This window comes from Gymnoscopelus braueri, assembly GCF_963280865.1.
Source record: "Gymnoscopelus braueri genome assembly, chromosome: 11".
Classification (NCBI taxonomy): Eukaryota; Metazoa; Chordata; class Actinopteri; order Myctophiformes; family Myctophidae; genus Gymnoscopelus; species Gymnoscopelus braueri.
Genome location: NC_137613.1, coordinates 12488779 through 12504975, shown reverse-complemented (window position 1 = coordinate 12504975; position 16197 = coordinate 12488779). Strand labels below are relative to the sequence as shown.

At 41.3% G+C, this 16197-nt stretch overlaps 2 protein-coding genes across 2 annotated transcripts in view; both read left to right on the top strand.

The window, feature by feature from the left end:
- LOC308095449 (peroxisomal ATPase PEX1-like) overlaps positions 1-16197 on the top strand; it is a gene marked incomplete at its 5' end in the record, with an annotated part of 166187 nt that overhangs the window by 91624 nt on the left and 58366 nt on the right. The gene's annotated exons all lie outside the window — the stretch shown is intronic.
- Positions 1-16197, top strand: part of LOC308095446 (uncharacterized protein) — a gene marked incomplete at its 5' end in the record, with an annotated part of 43461 nt that overhangs the window by 3681 nt on the left and 23583 nt on the right. The window contains 12 exons of the mRNA XM_080442505.1: positions 911-1065; positions 1707-1884; positions 3032-3201; positions 5796-5930; positions 6420-6484; positions 6618-6760; positions 7293-7396; positions 8630-8806; positions 9553-9807; positions 10433-10612; positions 11559-11704; positions 15912-15925. Of these exons, the coding sequence (XP_080298631.1) occupies positions 911-1065; positions 1707-1884; positions 3032-3201; positions 5796-5930; positions 6420-6484; positions 6618-6760; positions 7293-7396; positions 8630-8806; positions 9553-9807; positions 10433-10612; positions 11559-11704; positions 15912-15925 (1722 nt within the window). The remainder of the gene's footprint in view (positions 1-910; positions 1066-1706; positions 1885-3031; positions 3202-5795; positions 5931-6419; positions 6485-6617; positions 6761-7292; positions 7397-8629; positions 8807-9552; positions 9808-10432; positions 10613-11558; positions 11705-15911; positions 15926-16197) is intronic.

Genomic DNA, 16197 nt, shown 5'->3' with positions numbered 1-16197 from the left:
CGTCGACCTGCCACGGCATGAACACGGTCAAAAACTGTTTGGCCTTCCCCATTGCACACCTGCCCACAATCACCCACTGCCAGGTATATTGTTGATGGTTACCATAGCAACCACCCACTGAGCAGCCACCCACTGACTGATCGACACGATATCATTATTAGCAAGGCCACACCATTCATTTAAATAAAACAAAAATAAACAGAAAGGCATTTTGGCTCCAACAGACCATATGACTACAATGTTCCTGGTCCTCTCTCCTCAAAAATAAAATGGTTGTTTTATATGGTTAAAAACGAGATTTGGGTTGGGGATGTGATTAGGATTAGTCATTTAGAGTTTAGGTTTAAGGGTTGGGGTTGGAGTAATGCCTGATTCATATGTAGTTGCGTGTGGGTGTCGCAGATCTACAAAGCTTGTAGTTCGGATATTTTCGGCTTTAGTTAAAGGAGTAGTTCACCCCAAAAAAAAACAACCCATGAAGCATTGAATTCGTGGAGATTTTTTTGCTTTTGTCATTCCTAAGACAATAATTTCATTACCGGCAGAAAGATGCTAATGTATCCGGTAGGAGACTAAAAGGAGTCTCTTTGAGTCTCCTATCGGAGAGACCGCCGGTCATCAAATTATTGGCTTAGGAATGCGACAAAAGCAAAGAAATCTCCATGAATTCAATCCTTCATGGGGTGTGTAATTGATAGAAAATAAGTCATTTTTTTTGTGAACTACTCCTTTTAACTCAACAAAAATCACACTGGCCAGAAATAGCCAGAAATAATTCTGGCACTCAGTGAGTTAAAGGGTTAAAAATGGCAGAAATTGTAAGAATGTCATTCATTAAATCAGCGTGCTAAAATGTTGATATCCTCACAAATATATGAATACAAACATGTGCGCGCCTGCCTGCCTCCAGGTCTCATGGACATAGTGGATGAGTTGGTGCAGCGCTCCAGCCTGGTGTGTCTGCTCCTCTCCAGCCACAGTGAACACTCTCTGCACCGCTCCCTGACCCAGGTGCAGGGCTCCCACTTCATCCAGGGCTTCCTCCACATACAACCCCCTGACCAGGTACACAGTATATATACATACACACACACACACACACACACACACACACACACACACACACACACACACACACACACACACACACACACACACACACACAATTAGGGGTACTACAGTTTATTGAACTGATGTAATTTATGATAATTTTTGTAATCAAAAAATAATTTTAATAAAAGTAATTTATTCTAAAGGGAACAAATCTGGCCATAATATTGACGATTTCTGCAATTTCTGTGCGACACTGTTGTGCAACAAAGTACAAAATAGGCCTTAAGTTGTTAGTCAGACTAGTCAATGTATTCTATTATAATTATAATAATTATATTGTAAAACATACACATGTGTACGTGTCAATCATTGATATCTACAAAATAAACCAAATTATCAAAAAATATGCTTTTCGATCATTTTATGAAAAGTGATCAATACAATAATTGAGAGAGAGAATAATTGATAGTTGCAGCCCTACACACAATGAAAAGAGAATTGCATGAATAAAGACACCAGTTGATATATACTGTAAATATAATACTAATTAACTAACTAACTAGTTAGTTAATTAGAAAAAACACAAAAAGTTAAAATATGGAGCTAAGAGGTTTCTGCCCGACAACAGCGTTATACTGTACGTCTTCCCTCAGACGCAGAGAGCAGAGATCCTGCGCTGTCTGATCCTCAGGAGGACCGGCCTATCAGAGGAGACCCTACACACTCTGGACCTGGGGATGGTCTCCAAGGAGACGGAGGGTTACGTGCCCCGTGACCTGGCTCTGCTGCTAGAGAGGAGCGTGCACGCCAGTGTTGTACGCACTGGACACGGTAACCAACCACCGTACTACTGTACATGAACACATTTTAATGTTCACTTTCAGCCTGGTGGCCCTATTTTGAGCATTATTACATCCAGTATCTATCATCACTTTTGCATTACACTGTCGTACAATAAAGTATTAAATATGTCTTGAATAATTAAGGAAATCGTTTTTATTTATAGCTTATACCAGGATTGAGCTTCTGGTAAGGAGATGTAATTCAAACATGGTAATGTTTCTATATGGTCTGTTCGGCTTCACGGCTTCACGGCTATTTGGGGAAGAGATTTGGTGTTAAAAAAAAGGAGGGGGCCTTAACTGTATACTGTAGGGTTTAAGTGGTTAACGGGCCATATCATCTAGCCTGGTAAAGCCCCTCCCTCCGGAAAATCTAATTTCCATTTAATTTCAGTGAGTGAGTCTGGTCTGAAGGCTTATCTGGGCGTTTCTTGCCCGTTCACCAAATGGACTCACCTATCAGCGTCCTTAGCCTGGTAAAGCCCCTCCTCGCTCATCGTTCTGTGATTGACAGCGAAAGTTGGCCAATCAGGTGGCGAGTTTGAGTGAACCCGAATGGATCTGAGTGCAGCCGACCAAAATGGAACGGCAGCCATTGTTTTCTGTGTGTTGTTTTTACTTTCGGTTTTAAAACTTTAAAACGCTCTCAAACTTCTCTTTTGAGGCACGGAATTTACTTTTAAGATATCGTTTGGATAGAATGTAGTTGTTTAATTTCATATATGTGGTCAATTAATCATGACAGAGCCTATTTAAAAATAAAAATTCAGAGAACCGGCAGGGGCGGGCAGTGACACGCATGTATCCGAATAAGGCAACCTATTTTGGGCATGGCCGTCTCAAAAGTCCCGTTGCGTCACATTAGTCTGGAGGTGGTAAAAATGCACTGCTGATTGGCTGAAGGGGGAACACTGCTGATTGGCTGAAAAGGTTGTCAGTCAACGGTATTACTCCCGCCCAACTCCAGCCCACAGCCAAAAACACACACAGGTTCTCATGCCAGACTCCTTCCTGAAATCAAATGGAAATTAGATTTTCCGAAGGGAAGGGCTTTACCAGGCTACATATCATCTACTGTATGTATCATACGGTATCACTGTTACAGCGTTACTGATACAGTGTCTGTCCGTCCTCAGGTGTGTGTCTGTCTCAGGAGGACTTCCAGCAGGCTCTGGAGGGCTTCACGCCCCCCTCGCTGTTGGCCATGGACCTCCACACCCCCCCCAGCGGGGTGGGGCTGGACAGGGTGGGGGGGCTGAAAGACGTGCGACGGCAGCTGATGGACGCCATCCTGCTCCCTGCCAAGGTCAGCTGCACAACGGTCAAACCATGTGGGATATAGAGTGTGTGGGGGAACCACCAGGGGGTCCTTGAGGGGGTTCCAGGGGGGTCCCCAGCTAAATGACTGATAGCTCCAAATGGACCCTTTTACGTGTCTGTAACTCTGAGAGCTGACGTAAGCTCTCAGAGTTACATTGATACTGATGGTTTTACTGTATAGATTGGGGCCAGATCTATACAAAATCATATAATAAATGGGGGTCCATGTCATAATTATGTAATATCATGCTGGGAGTCTTTGAAAGAAATGAAAGGGTTTGAGAATCACTGCTTTAATCCATTTTAGACCTGAGTACGATTCTAAAAACGGCCTCTATATTCTGATACTGTACATTTTCTGAAAAATATTTCTATTCTAACTTTTTTTTAAAAGAAGAAAAAAAAAGAAAATATTGCTATATACGATATATAGCAACAAATAAAATGACACAGAGGTGTTCCCAGCTTGAAAGGTATATCAACATGTAGGTGTTCCAGGTCTAAATGGGTTGGATAATGTGAACATGTTAAATACTAAGATAAAAGTGTCCTTAATGTACAAGGTAAAGGGGAAAATGACTCGCAAAAATCAACTCTTTTCTTTACTCGTACGTCTGATTTCAGTAAACACTTATGAGAACACGCTGCCCTCTTGGCCAGGGTTTATATTTCTGTACAAACACTGTCCCGAGAGCAGATTTTAGGAACTCTTGGTATTTTTAGGCCCGGAAACATCTTTTTCTTCTTTTTGTGTGAAACTTTGAAAGGTCATTTCTCTGCTTCCTAGGAGTTACAATAGATTCTTGTAAGAAAAGTATCCGTCCATCTTATTGTCTCCGCCAGGCTGAAAGGCATGGCGAGAGAGTGTTTTACCCCCTGTCCGTCCGTGTGTCCGTGTGTCCGTCATTCTGTCTGTGTACAGCTAATCTCCGGCACCGTTGGCTTGCTCGCAGTGAAACTGTACACACACTCCCTGGATGCCACAGCAGAACCTCTGCCCCAAATTTTTCACATGGGCATTTTATAGCGCCATCAGGAGGCCGATTTGTGCAAAACATATTTTTTGACAGTACTCCTACAGATTTTGTCCAAAAATCCAGAAAATCGGTACACAGCATCTCTATAGTCATTAAACAAAACGTGTCTCTCACATTTTTCATATTTCATCCTGATTGGCTAAAAATGTCTTCCAAAGTTTGTAGGAGTGCTCCGTTTTGAACAAAATGCCTCAAATCATGAACACAGCATGCAATTTCCTTGAAATTTTCCACGCATATTTCCACTATGCCCAGGAAGAAATGCCAGTTGAACATTTTCAAATCAGCCTCATGGTGGCGCTATAACAGGCCGATTCGTGTTTTTACCTAAGACTGCACCGATCTGTGTAAAACTTTGTAAGCGCACTCCCTAGAGGTCAAGGAAAAACCTTTGCCCTGCATTTTTCACATCTGCCTTTTATAGCGCCACCAGCAGGTCTAATTTATCAAAATAAATCTTTTTAACAAAATGCCTCAAATTATGAATGAGGTGTCCGATTGCCGTGCAAGGCCTAAGAAGAAATGGCACCCTTTTCACATTGGCCTATTATAGCGCCACCAGGAGGCCACAATAACCTACTGTACCTGACCTGGCGGAGACCTGTGCTCCGAGGAGCACTTTTTCTAGTTTGATCTATTACTGTATGTAACACCTGACAAGGCTAAAATAAATATATCTACAGTAGCTGAAGTAAGGCAAAATGACATTAAAGCGGCACTATGAAACGTTCTTTTAATGAATAAAATGTAATATTATCCAATCTGTATGGTAGAGTATGTTAATACAAAATAACATACAATTGGGGTGGTTGTATTTGATCTCCCTGCTCTTCTATTGAGACATTTAAATCGTGTCAAAGGTCATGCCTCACCTAGACACAGGATCTGACACGAATTTTGAGCAAGCAGTCTCAATTAGCTCAATGGTACATATTTCAGCACATATTTCAGCACCGGGTTCAATGGAAAGTTATATAGTGCCTTAAGATATCATTTTTGTGGGCTCACAGAAATGATCGCCTCACAGCTAGAAGGTCCTGGGTTCGATTCCCGCCGGGGGCGCTGGGGGCGTGTCTTCTCCTCCGCGTCATCAGTGCCTATACCCTAGGTGGGGTTGGTGAAAGGGCCTCTCTGTGTGGAGTTTGCATGTTCTCCCCGTGTATCCTAGGGTAGTTAATACCCTCACAAAAACATGTAGTAATCCTGGTCGCTATACCGCCTCCCCCATGACAGCCGGGGCGCCTGATGGAGGGGAAGGGAACTGGTTGGAATAACGTGTTCCTTCCACGCGCTACGTCCTACCAGGGAAACTCCCCCCTGTCAGGTGACAAGAAGGTCAGTTGGCTCTCATGCATTGAAGGAAGCATGAGCTCGGCCCTGGCCTCCCTAGGCTGTGGGGGACTGGTGTAGTGCTGGTGTAGCGCCCAGGATCACTTAGGAATTTGGTGAAAAAAATGGGTTACAAAAATCGTGGGATAAAAATTTAGAAAAAAATGTTTGGTTATGTGCACTTTAAATGGCATGCGTCTCCTGTATGTTGCAGTATCCCATCCTGTTCTCCAAGCTGCCTATCCGTCATTGCTCAGGGCTGCTCCTGTACGGAGCCCCTGGCACGGGCAAGACCCTGCTGGCAGGGGCCGTGGCCAAAGACTGTGGCATGAACTTCATCTCTATCAAGGTACAGTAAAACCAGGGAGCTGACCAGTACAACCACAGTCTTATACTGTTGAGTTGGGGGCTCAGTGCCTTGCTCAAGGGCACTTCGGCGGTGTTGGGGGAGGGGTGAGTGGTGGCCATTCACTATCCCACCCAGATTGTAGCACTCCTCTAACCTTCTAATCTAATCTAAACTCCTCTAAAAAGTCGATGAGTTGGTTTAATGTTGTTAGATAAACCTGTGAGACATGAGGGTTTATTAATTTTAACTCATTTCTTTTGCCACACAAAAACGTCCTAGGGTTCCCAAGGAGGCAAAAATCCAATGCAAAAAAACAAATGAGGAGGGAGACCTCTGTACAATGCAAAATAATAGTTTTAATGCCTTTATACAGCAATTTTTTGCTATCTTACAGACTACTCGGTATTAGAAAGTAGTTGTAGGATAAAATAGCAGATCTAAAAGCTAGTAGTATAGAAAATAGCAGACTTTTTTGTTCTACCCCTCCAGGGACCTGAGCTTCTCAGCAAGTACATCGGAGCCAGTGAACAGGCAGTCCGGGACGTCTTTCAAAGGTCGGTTCTCTAATCCACTCAGTTAACATGTTTTACATTCTATTCTAACTCGAGGCTTTAATGTAGTGCCTGTAACTGTAAACTGGTAGCAGTGACGTAGTGGTGACGGTGTTGTCCCCCCCCCCCCCCTCAGGGCCCAGGCAGCCAGGCCCTGCATCCTGTTCTTTGATGAGTTTGACTCGCTGGCCCCCAGGAGGGGTCATGACAACACGGGGGTGACGGACCGCGTGGTCAACCAGCTCCTCACACAGCTGGACGGGGTGGAGGGTCTGCAAGGTACTGTAACACTTCACTTCACTTCACACTGTAGCAACACATACTGTTTACCATGGTCTGCTAGCAACATCCTGTTTGTTCATTTAACTCTGAAAGTATAAAGAATAAACCCATAAGGGTCCCATCGTACCGAGATGTGATTCTACCTCTGTTCTGATGCTTCAGAACCGCCTTGGCAAACAGGGACAAAAAATGGGACATTTACTTGTGACCCATAAAACTGGGTCTGTGACCCGATAATTTGGGAAACAGTGAACTAACTGACTGAGCCACCAGGAACCCCCAGTAATACATATAATCAGTATCAACTTTATTGTCACAGCACAGGTTTGTAAGTGTAAAACGGTGGGTGAAATTTGTTTTTGTGCAAAGCTCCATCGTTTTTGTTATTTCCATAAGAGAAAGGGAAGAAGAAGAAGGGGGGGGGGGGATCAATAAAAACAAACCAAATAATTATCTACATACAGTATCTATCCGGTGTGGTAAGTACCTAATTTGTGTGATAATATTTTTGTGTGTGTTTTGCTATCAGGTGTGTATGTGCTCGCAGCCAGCAGTCGACCAGACCTGATAGACCCGGCCCTGCTGAGACCTGGTAGACTGGACAAGTCCCTGTACTGCCCTCCCCCAGACCTGGTCTGTTTGTTTAACATTATATACACTCACTGATCACTGCTTTAGTACTGCCCTCCCCCAGACCTGGTCTGTCTGACATCATACATTCACTCAAAATGATCACTGTATTCGCACACCATATTTCAACTATTTAATATACTTATTATATACTTATTATATCTATAATATCGTCGATGTCTTTTAACGCCCTACTTGATCATACTACGGCGTCACACAAAAGCATCAAAAGTAGCAGATCTGTAAGTTTGAAACGTGACGCGAAGCAACGTGCTTTGAGCTTTGAGCGGATTTGCGATGCAAACAGCAGAGGAACATACAGGATCTTTGTAAGAGGATTGATTAAAAAAATAGTTTTCAGTCATTTGCTACTATATTGAAAAGAGGATATGAGAAAACACAGTATTGTAAAAAATAATAGAGAACAAAATACTGGATTTGTGTTAGAGAAATAAAATAAAAAAGATTTTGTCTGGAAAATAATTCTGTGTTTAAAAAATCGTATTGTGAACCTAGTATCGTGATTAGAATCATATTGTGAGTTGAGTGAATCGTTACATGCCCAATAAGTTCACAACAAGACGCATTGAGACGTGTAACACGCGTTGCGAGTCTATAGATCTGTAGATTGTAGATTGTGAGCTTATAGATCGGCAACTGTTCGCCCACAGAATAGGGACGCTAGGGTTCAAGTCAGTGGTTAATGTAATGAACTGCCTTCGGTGTGGATCTAAAGTGTTGATTTTGACAGCAAATTTTGATTTAGTTTTAGTCATATTTTAGACATCTGAAATGTTTTAGTTTTTGTCGACTAAATATCATAAGATTATAGTCGACTAAATCTATAGTTGATTTAGTCGTCTAGAATTTATTTTGGTGGGCCTTGATGGTGTTGTAATGGCTGATTTTACACTTGTTTGCATGCTGAAAATAGCCGATCTACAAGCTCGTTGTCAGCTTGTAGATCTGCTATTTTCAGAGCGCAACACCCGAGCGCAACCAAACATAAATGTACTTGTCTTTTAGTTCTACTGTATCTCTTCTCCACGACTAGTCCCTCAACATTTTAGTCTAGTTTTTATTTGTTGACGAAATTGTCAATATATTTAGTCTTAGTTTTAGTCATTGTAGCTTGTAGTCAACGAACATTTTTCGTCATAGTTTTAGTCGACAAAATAACCACCTTAAAACCTTCTCTCTCTCTCTGTGTGTCTCTTCCTCTGGCGGCGGGTTCAGGAGGATCGTGTGGAGATCCTCAGGGCTCTGAGCGCGGGCCTGCCCCTGGCCGATGACGTGGACCTGGGGCAGCTGGCCGCCGCCACGGAGCGTTTCACCGGAGCCGACCTGAGAGCCCTGCTGTACAACGGACAGCTGGAGGCGGCACACGGCAGCCTGGCGGCCAGCACCACACACGTCAGTACCGTTGGGGTTAGGGATCCTTTCGGATTTTAACCATTCCGGTTCCTTAACGATTCCCTCACAGAGTTATGGTGGTCCTTGAAATTTAAAAGTTTGAGAACCACCAGATATCTTTATTTTTGTATTTTATTTTATTGTTCCCTACTCCACTAACAAGTCTATTGTGAAAAAACAAACTGTATCATTATGTCTTCTATCCCTTGTCCAACTCTTTCTGATATCGCTTTCATGATCATTTTATCATCATGGCTGGGATAAAATAAAATAAAAGTTTGAGTACCTCTGCTTAGGCCTGTCACCATTATGAATTTTACTTGACGATTAATTGTCATTCAAACAGTTGCAATTAACTATTTAATTGTGCAGCTTTTAAACACAAGTTGCATGGGGCAGATATGACAAAAAAACTTAAATGCACAAAGAAATGACTGACAATGAACGATACCAATAGTCAAAATAAATATTGTATTGTGGCGAAAACACGGCATGTTTGATATTTTATACTAAAGATTTGTAAAAAAAATGTGTAAATAGCAAATCTTTCAAAATGTATGAACCTTTCTCAACATGGAAATGATTAACGACGATCGTGCAAATTATTTGCGATTATCTCCAATAATTGCGATTAGGTGATAATGGAATAGTTGTGACAGGCCTATACCTCTGCTCTGGACTAAACATGTCAGCTCCTCCTCTAAGATGTAAAAATCTTCTCTTTATTCTCCCCGTGTGGCGTCCAGGAGTTGACCTCGGGGTCAGACAGCGACATGAGCCTGGGCTCCATGATCTTCCTCAACCACAGCAGCGGCTCGGACGACTCGGCCGGGGAGGCGGAGCCGGGGGCGGGGCCGGACCAGGCCGCGGCGGCGGTTCTTCTCCCGGAGAACCAGCGCCATCTGGAACCAGAGCTCCACCGCAGCAACCTGTGGAGGCTCTACTTCGGAAGCTCCTACGAGTCAGAGCTGGGGAACAACAACGCCTCACCGTCTGGACAGGTGAGAGGACATTTGTGAATTTAAGTTGACGATGAATTGTCACACAAACTATTGTGATTAACGATTTGATTGTGTTTTTGACTTTGAACATTGGAACATAGTATGAGTAAACATTTGATTTATGTTGCTTCGTAAATCAAGAATTGCACAGGGCAGATATGACAAACAACTTAAAAATACAAAGAAATTACTGACATATTTAATTATTTTATACTTTCAAAATAAAAAATAAAAATAGATTACACAATATCTCTACAGGCTCACAACGCGTCATGACACGCTGTGAGCTTGTAGATCTGCTATTGTCTATGAAGTTTGACAAATATTTTTTTCTTTGGCACTGTAAGCATATTTTGATACCAATACCACAATTTAGCCATTTAGCAGACCATGTCTTTATACTTTTACTCAAGTAAGATTTTCAATCCAGGCGTATTACTTTTAACAGCGTATCTATATTGGTACTGATATTTTTACTTAAGTAAAATCTTCAGAGTATTTCTTACACCACTGCAAGTATTACTGATCATCAATGTCATCTCCTTTAAAATACATAGAGACACCACAAGAATACCAGAAAGCCACTAGATGGCACTGTAAGACTTCTTTTGTTGTAAAACCCCAGAACTCTCAGTGTGTCTCTGGTCCAAACTCCATGAGCCAGGACCTCACAGGGTTGTCGGTACGACTCCCCCCGGCCTACATGCCTTCCATCCAGAGGGGCTTTGAGGAGCTGAACCAGGAGCAGATGGAGCGCCTCCTACAGGAGATCAGAACCATCAAGAGCAGCCACAGGAGAGACAATGTGAGTTACACCGTGCACAACACCGCCCGAGAGCTGTGGTGGAAATTAATTAAGTTTATTTGCTCAAGTACTGAGCTTTACTTGAGTATTTTCAGTTGTATTTGTACTTTATACTTCTACTGTAAAGGTTGCAAGTTGTATATAATGATGCCATGAGGATACTCATGAAAAAAGCCCAGAGGAGGCAGTGTGAGTCAATGTTTGTCAATACAGGAGTGAGGACTTTTCCACCGGGGCTGAACCGGTTCCGTTCTTTTTTTCCCCGCCTCATTTTGAACCAGTTCAGAGTGTTTCAAATATTGCGGTATTGTTACTTTCACTTATGAGTAAAATATCTGATTACTTCTAGGAGAGCAAGCCTCACAATGGTTCACAAGTTGTTCTGCTCTGTTCCATGCTGTTGTGTTATTTACGGAGAGCAGACATCTCTTCTCAACAACAGATGGGTTGTTCTTCTGTCTCAGTCTTGTTTATGTATATTTATGAATCAATAGTTCATGTCAAACTATTGATTTTGTGTGCAGGTAGCCGTGTAATAAGCTACTTATTGGGGAAAATCTACCTCTTCAGTCATGTCATGTCAATTGTACCGTCAGGACTTATTTTCCAATAATAACGACACCTTCACAGTTCATCATTTCTTACAGTACATCATCGGTGCTGTCCAGTAGAAACCTTGTATGTCCAAAACCATTATTGTTCAGGAATATGCAAAAAAATAGCTACACTCGATCCAGTGTAGTTTTTATTTAGTGAGAAGCTAAAAAACTCAATCAAAGGCAGCGGAAAGAAAGATGAAGGCAAACAGAAAGGTCTTTAGTTGTGTTTTAAAAGAAATAAGAGTGGCAGCAGAACCTGCAGTTTTCTGAGAGTTTGTTCCAGTATATGTGGTTCATATAAACTAAATGCTGCTTCCCCAATCCCCACGTTTGTTTTTGTTTTTTAGGGACAGAAAGCAGGTGGATCCAGTGAGCAGGTGACTCCAGTGTCCAGTGGATCAGGCCTGCTTCTCAGTCAGTCTCATCTGACCTCAGCTCTGCTGACCACCAGAGCCTCTCTCAGCAAGGCTGACTGGAGCTCATACAGCAGCCTGTGAGTACAATACACTGTTCTACACACTGTGGTTCTATAACTTTATTTATAATGTATTTCAAGAACCCCCATAACTCTGAGAATGTACACATTCTACAATAACAATACCACTGTGTGTACGAACAGAAATCACACACACACACACACACACACACATTTCTTCGCTAATTGTTTTTCAACCATAAAACACCAATGTCTCTTAGTTAGTTTGGTTTGGTCCTCACAAGTATAGTAACGCACACGCACACACGCACGCACACGCACACGCACACGCACACGCACACACACACACACATACACTCACACACACACACACTGCAGTTCATGGGTGCAATGGTTAATCTACTTGATTATTAAGAAATATTGATTTAAAGGACAACTTTTTTTTTTTTTTACAACCAAGGTTTATCTTTTAGCTTGTAATTAAAGTAAATAAAAGATGAGTGTGAATTTTTTTTCATTTACTGCTTTCTATTTTTCATTTACTGCATTCGGGCAGGTGGCAAATGTTTTTTTTTTTACACAATAACCCGGCGATTTCTTTATTATTATTTACAGTAGCTCTTCTAGCCCCCAATAACTCACATCTGGCCATCAAAGACCACGGGACCTTTTTTATTTTGTAAAAAATACATATTTAGCCACCTGCCCGAATGCCCCCGCCCACTGTAAAAAATATGTGTGAAAATTGCTAAAACTATAGAAAGCAGTAAATGAAAAAAAATTAACACTCATCTTTTATTTACTTCAATTACAAGCTAAAACATAAACCTTGGTTGTAAAAAAAACAAAGTTGTCCTTTAAATAAAACGATACATTTTCCCCAAAACCTCCTGTGTAATGAAAAGAAAAATAAATAAAAAAACAAATAAACCCAAAGTCCTGCATTGGAGGATGTAAAAGTTAGTTTAATGTTATTTTATATGTTTCTCTAGGTATGAAGCGTTCGGTGCTACAGGAGAAAGCAAAGTGCAGACTTCAGTCCCTTTTCAACCCGGACAGCGTGTCACTCTAGCCTAATGACACCTTAGCCTTGTCACATTATAGGAGCATGACTCCTTAGGACAGTGGTTCTCAACCTGTGGGTCGGGACCCCCACCCAGGGGGGTCCCTGCATGATTTTGAGGGGGGGGGGGGTCCCCAGATGACAGTGAAATGACATTGTAAGGACTTTTAAGACCTTTTTAATACCTCAAAAAAATGACTAAGAAAAAAGACCATTACTGTATCAAAAGTAATCAACAAACTATACAATAGAAAATGGTCAAACCTTGACCTAATTGTCCAAAAATATAAGAAAGAGGAAAAAAATCCGAAAATATGTGAGCTTGTAGATCGGTTATTTTCACAAATTTATCTGTGGAACCGAGTCAAACAAAATAATGCCTCAACTCATACATTCCAAGTGCTTATCAGGGTGGGGCGGTGGGGGGTCCCCAGTTCAAATATGATCATTTTCGGGGGGTCACGGCCTGAAAAGGTTGAGAACACCTGCCCTAGACTGATGATGTAGTTTGTTTTCAACATTGGGACAAAAAACTACAGCATGTCCCTTTAACGGTTACCTTTGAATCTAATGTGCTAATTTGTGGACAATGTAAATGAAAGAGTTTAATATTTTAATGTTTCCTATTGGTCTTTTAAATGATTATGAATAGAGTACACTTGAATGTATCATGTAATGAATGTACATATTATGTGTAAAATAAAATCTAATCTAATTGTTGGTATAATTCAAGAATGCTTTTTGGTGAAGATTCATCAACCGTTTTATTATTTGTTCTCTTTCTAATGCAACTACTACTATGGGATGCAGACAAAATAAGCTTGATTATATTAATCTATGAAATCAGGAGCTGATAAAGAAACATATTGACGCAGAAACATACAGTAGGTACAAAAGTTCATAAGGATAACACAAGAAAGCCAGAGAGCTTATTTCCTTTTGTGGGCCTATTGTAAACTAGAAAAAGTGCTCCTCGGCACAGGTCTCCGCTAGGTCAGGTAGGTTATTGTGGCCTCCTGGTGGCGCTATAATAGGCCAATGTGAAAAGAGTGCCATTTCTTCTTAGGCCTTTCACGGCAATCGGACACTCCATTCATGATTTGAGGCATTTTGTTCCAAAAATGTGTTTTGCTAAATTAGACCTGCTAGTGGTGCTATAACAGGCCAATGTGAAAAGTATAGACCAATTATTTTTTTACTATTGAGACTGGACGCACAGGTGATTGTTTCACGCAATTAATTCTCGTGCACCCCAACCCCCTCTTGTGTGTTGGCTAGTGAGGCGCGTCCTAGTGAGACCTGACAGAATGGGTTTCATTGTGCGCATACTGTTTGCACGCATACTGGTTCTTATCAGTGTGACGTCGTCTGTTAAGGGGTCTATGGCATTTCTTCCTCGGCCTAGTGGGAATGTGCGTGCAAAATGTCACGGTAATTGCACGCTGCGTTCATGATTTGAGGCATTTTGTTCAAAACGGATCTGTCCTGCAAACTTTGGAAGCCAATCTTCCGTGTTGACTATAGAGATACTGTGTACCGATTTTTGTGATGTTTGGACTAAATCTGTAGGAGTAATCAACATTTTTTTGCACTAATCTGCCTCCTGGTGGCGCTATAACAGGCCAATCTGAAAATTGTCAATATTAACTCATTGACCGCCAATGACGAGATTCTCGCCATGTGGTGTTTTCAGTAGTTTACGATAGAGGGCGCTCTTCCGCAGCCTGTGAATGATATTGATGATTATGATGAAGAGTACACCCAGAAATCATGTGATCACAACAAAATGAATGACATATAAAAAAATGTACTTCTCTGCTTTCTCTTGCTTTTTGGCAAAAAAAGGCCACATGGAACGGATTATCGCAACTTTTTCCCCCCCGATTCTCCAAGACCCCCCTACGTCTTTTGATGCGATCGCCGGGTGGATCGTTGTGAAGAATAATATTCTGTGATTTTTCAAACGTTAGTAAAAACGCTCGAAATCGCTGGCAAGGGCCCGGCCCTTTAACCATCTTAATCCGGCCCGCCAAGTCCTCGAAGAAAAACTAAATGACCTCCCCCAAAAAATTACATTCTAAAAGGCTGCTGTACAGTATGTTAATGGTTTTGATTTTTTTTTACTCGACTCCAATTAATAGTAATTCATATTTACCATTTAAGTGCTATACCTGCATTCCTCCATCCGTATGTACTCAAATGTTTTATGTTTATAATGTAACAGTGAAACAGTCAACCTTGAGTCCATATTTATAAAATAATGCAATGTGTTTGATCAGTCATCTATGGAGTGGTGCATATCAGACAAGATAAGATACTGTATACATTTATAGACTCATTTAAAAGTTGATAAGACATTGACGTGCATTGTTTTATGCAAGTCATCGTTTTAAGGCCAGAGTACACCAGAGTGATACAGTACAGCTGTAAACAAATATATACATATATACAGACATGCAAAAGTGTCACTTTTCAGCTACAGTCACCTTTTTGAACCCAAATAGGGCAATTGTGTGACACCTGACCCGAAAGAAAACAACATGTTGTCACCTTTTTATTATTGTTGTGAAAGCAAGTACCTTATTGTAAAGTAGACTGGCATGTCTACCAAATTCATGCAGTTGTAACATACGTATATATAACATACATAGGAGACATGAAGTACAGTACTCACTACTCACTACTCACTCTGTAGGAGTGTGACCAGAGTCAACAGAAAGCAGAGCAGGTGCCTGTGACACCAGCCTGAAACAGACAGGAAGAGTACAAACTATCATCGTAAAGCAATGCAATAAACAGTGTTGTTCTCATCATGCTAGTTTATGTCACTAATTACAGATTACTGATGTAGCGTTTGGCTGGAAAGAGGACTTGCAATACTCTTGGCCTTCCATGGTAAACTTTTAGATGACACTGCTATGAAAAATGTAGTGCAGGTTCTACAAATGTACTTTCAAAATGATGTTCTGCACCTAACAAAGCATCTACTGCACAATGTGTCTACAGTATATGTATCTACATCTACCGCAGGCCACATCAATCATTATCACCTTTTACTGCTCTAAGATGACTCAGAGTGGAGCAGTGGACTTAAACCCTCAGTCACTTTATGACTTGACTACTTGGAAGTTAATGATTAACTAGGGATAATATCAAATAATATCTAACATTAATACTCTCACTTGTGTTCACGCTGGTTAGTTGTATAGGAGTCAGTAATGTGTGAGGATTTGTATGAATTAGTTTTTCAAGTCTAAAGCGTATGCCAAGCAGTGAAAGGTAAGAGATTCTCTTAACATTTTTCAAACTTTAATGATGAAGAAATCTGTCAGCAGATCCACTGTAGTTTCAGGGTTTGTGAGCAGGAAACAACAGTCGGTACAAACTGTTGGTTACTTGTGACCAAATGGTGGACAAAGTACTCGCATTTTTTACTTAAGTAAAAGTGTCAATACTGCAGTGTAGAAATACTCTGTTACAAGTATAA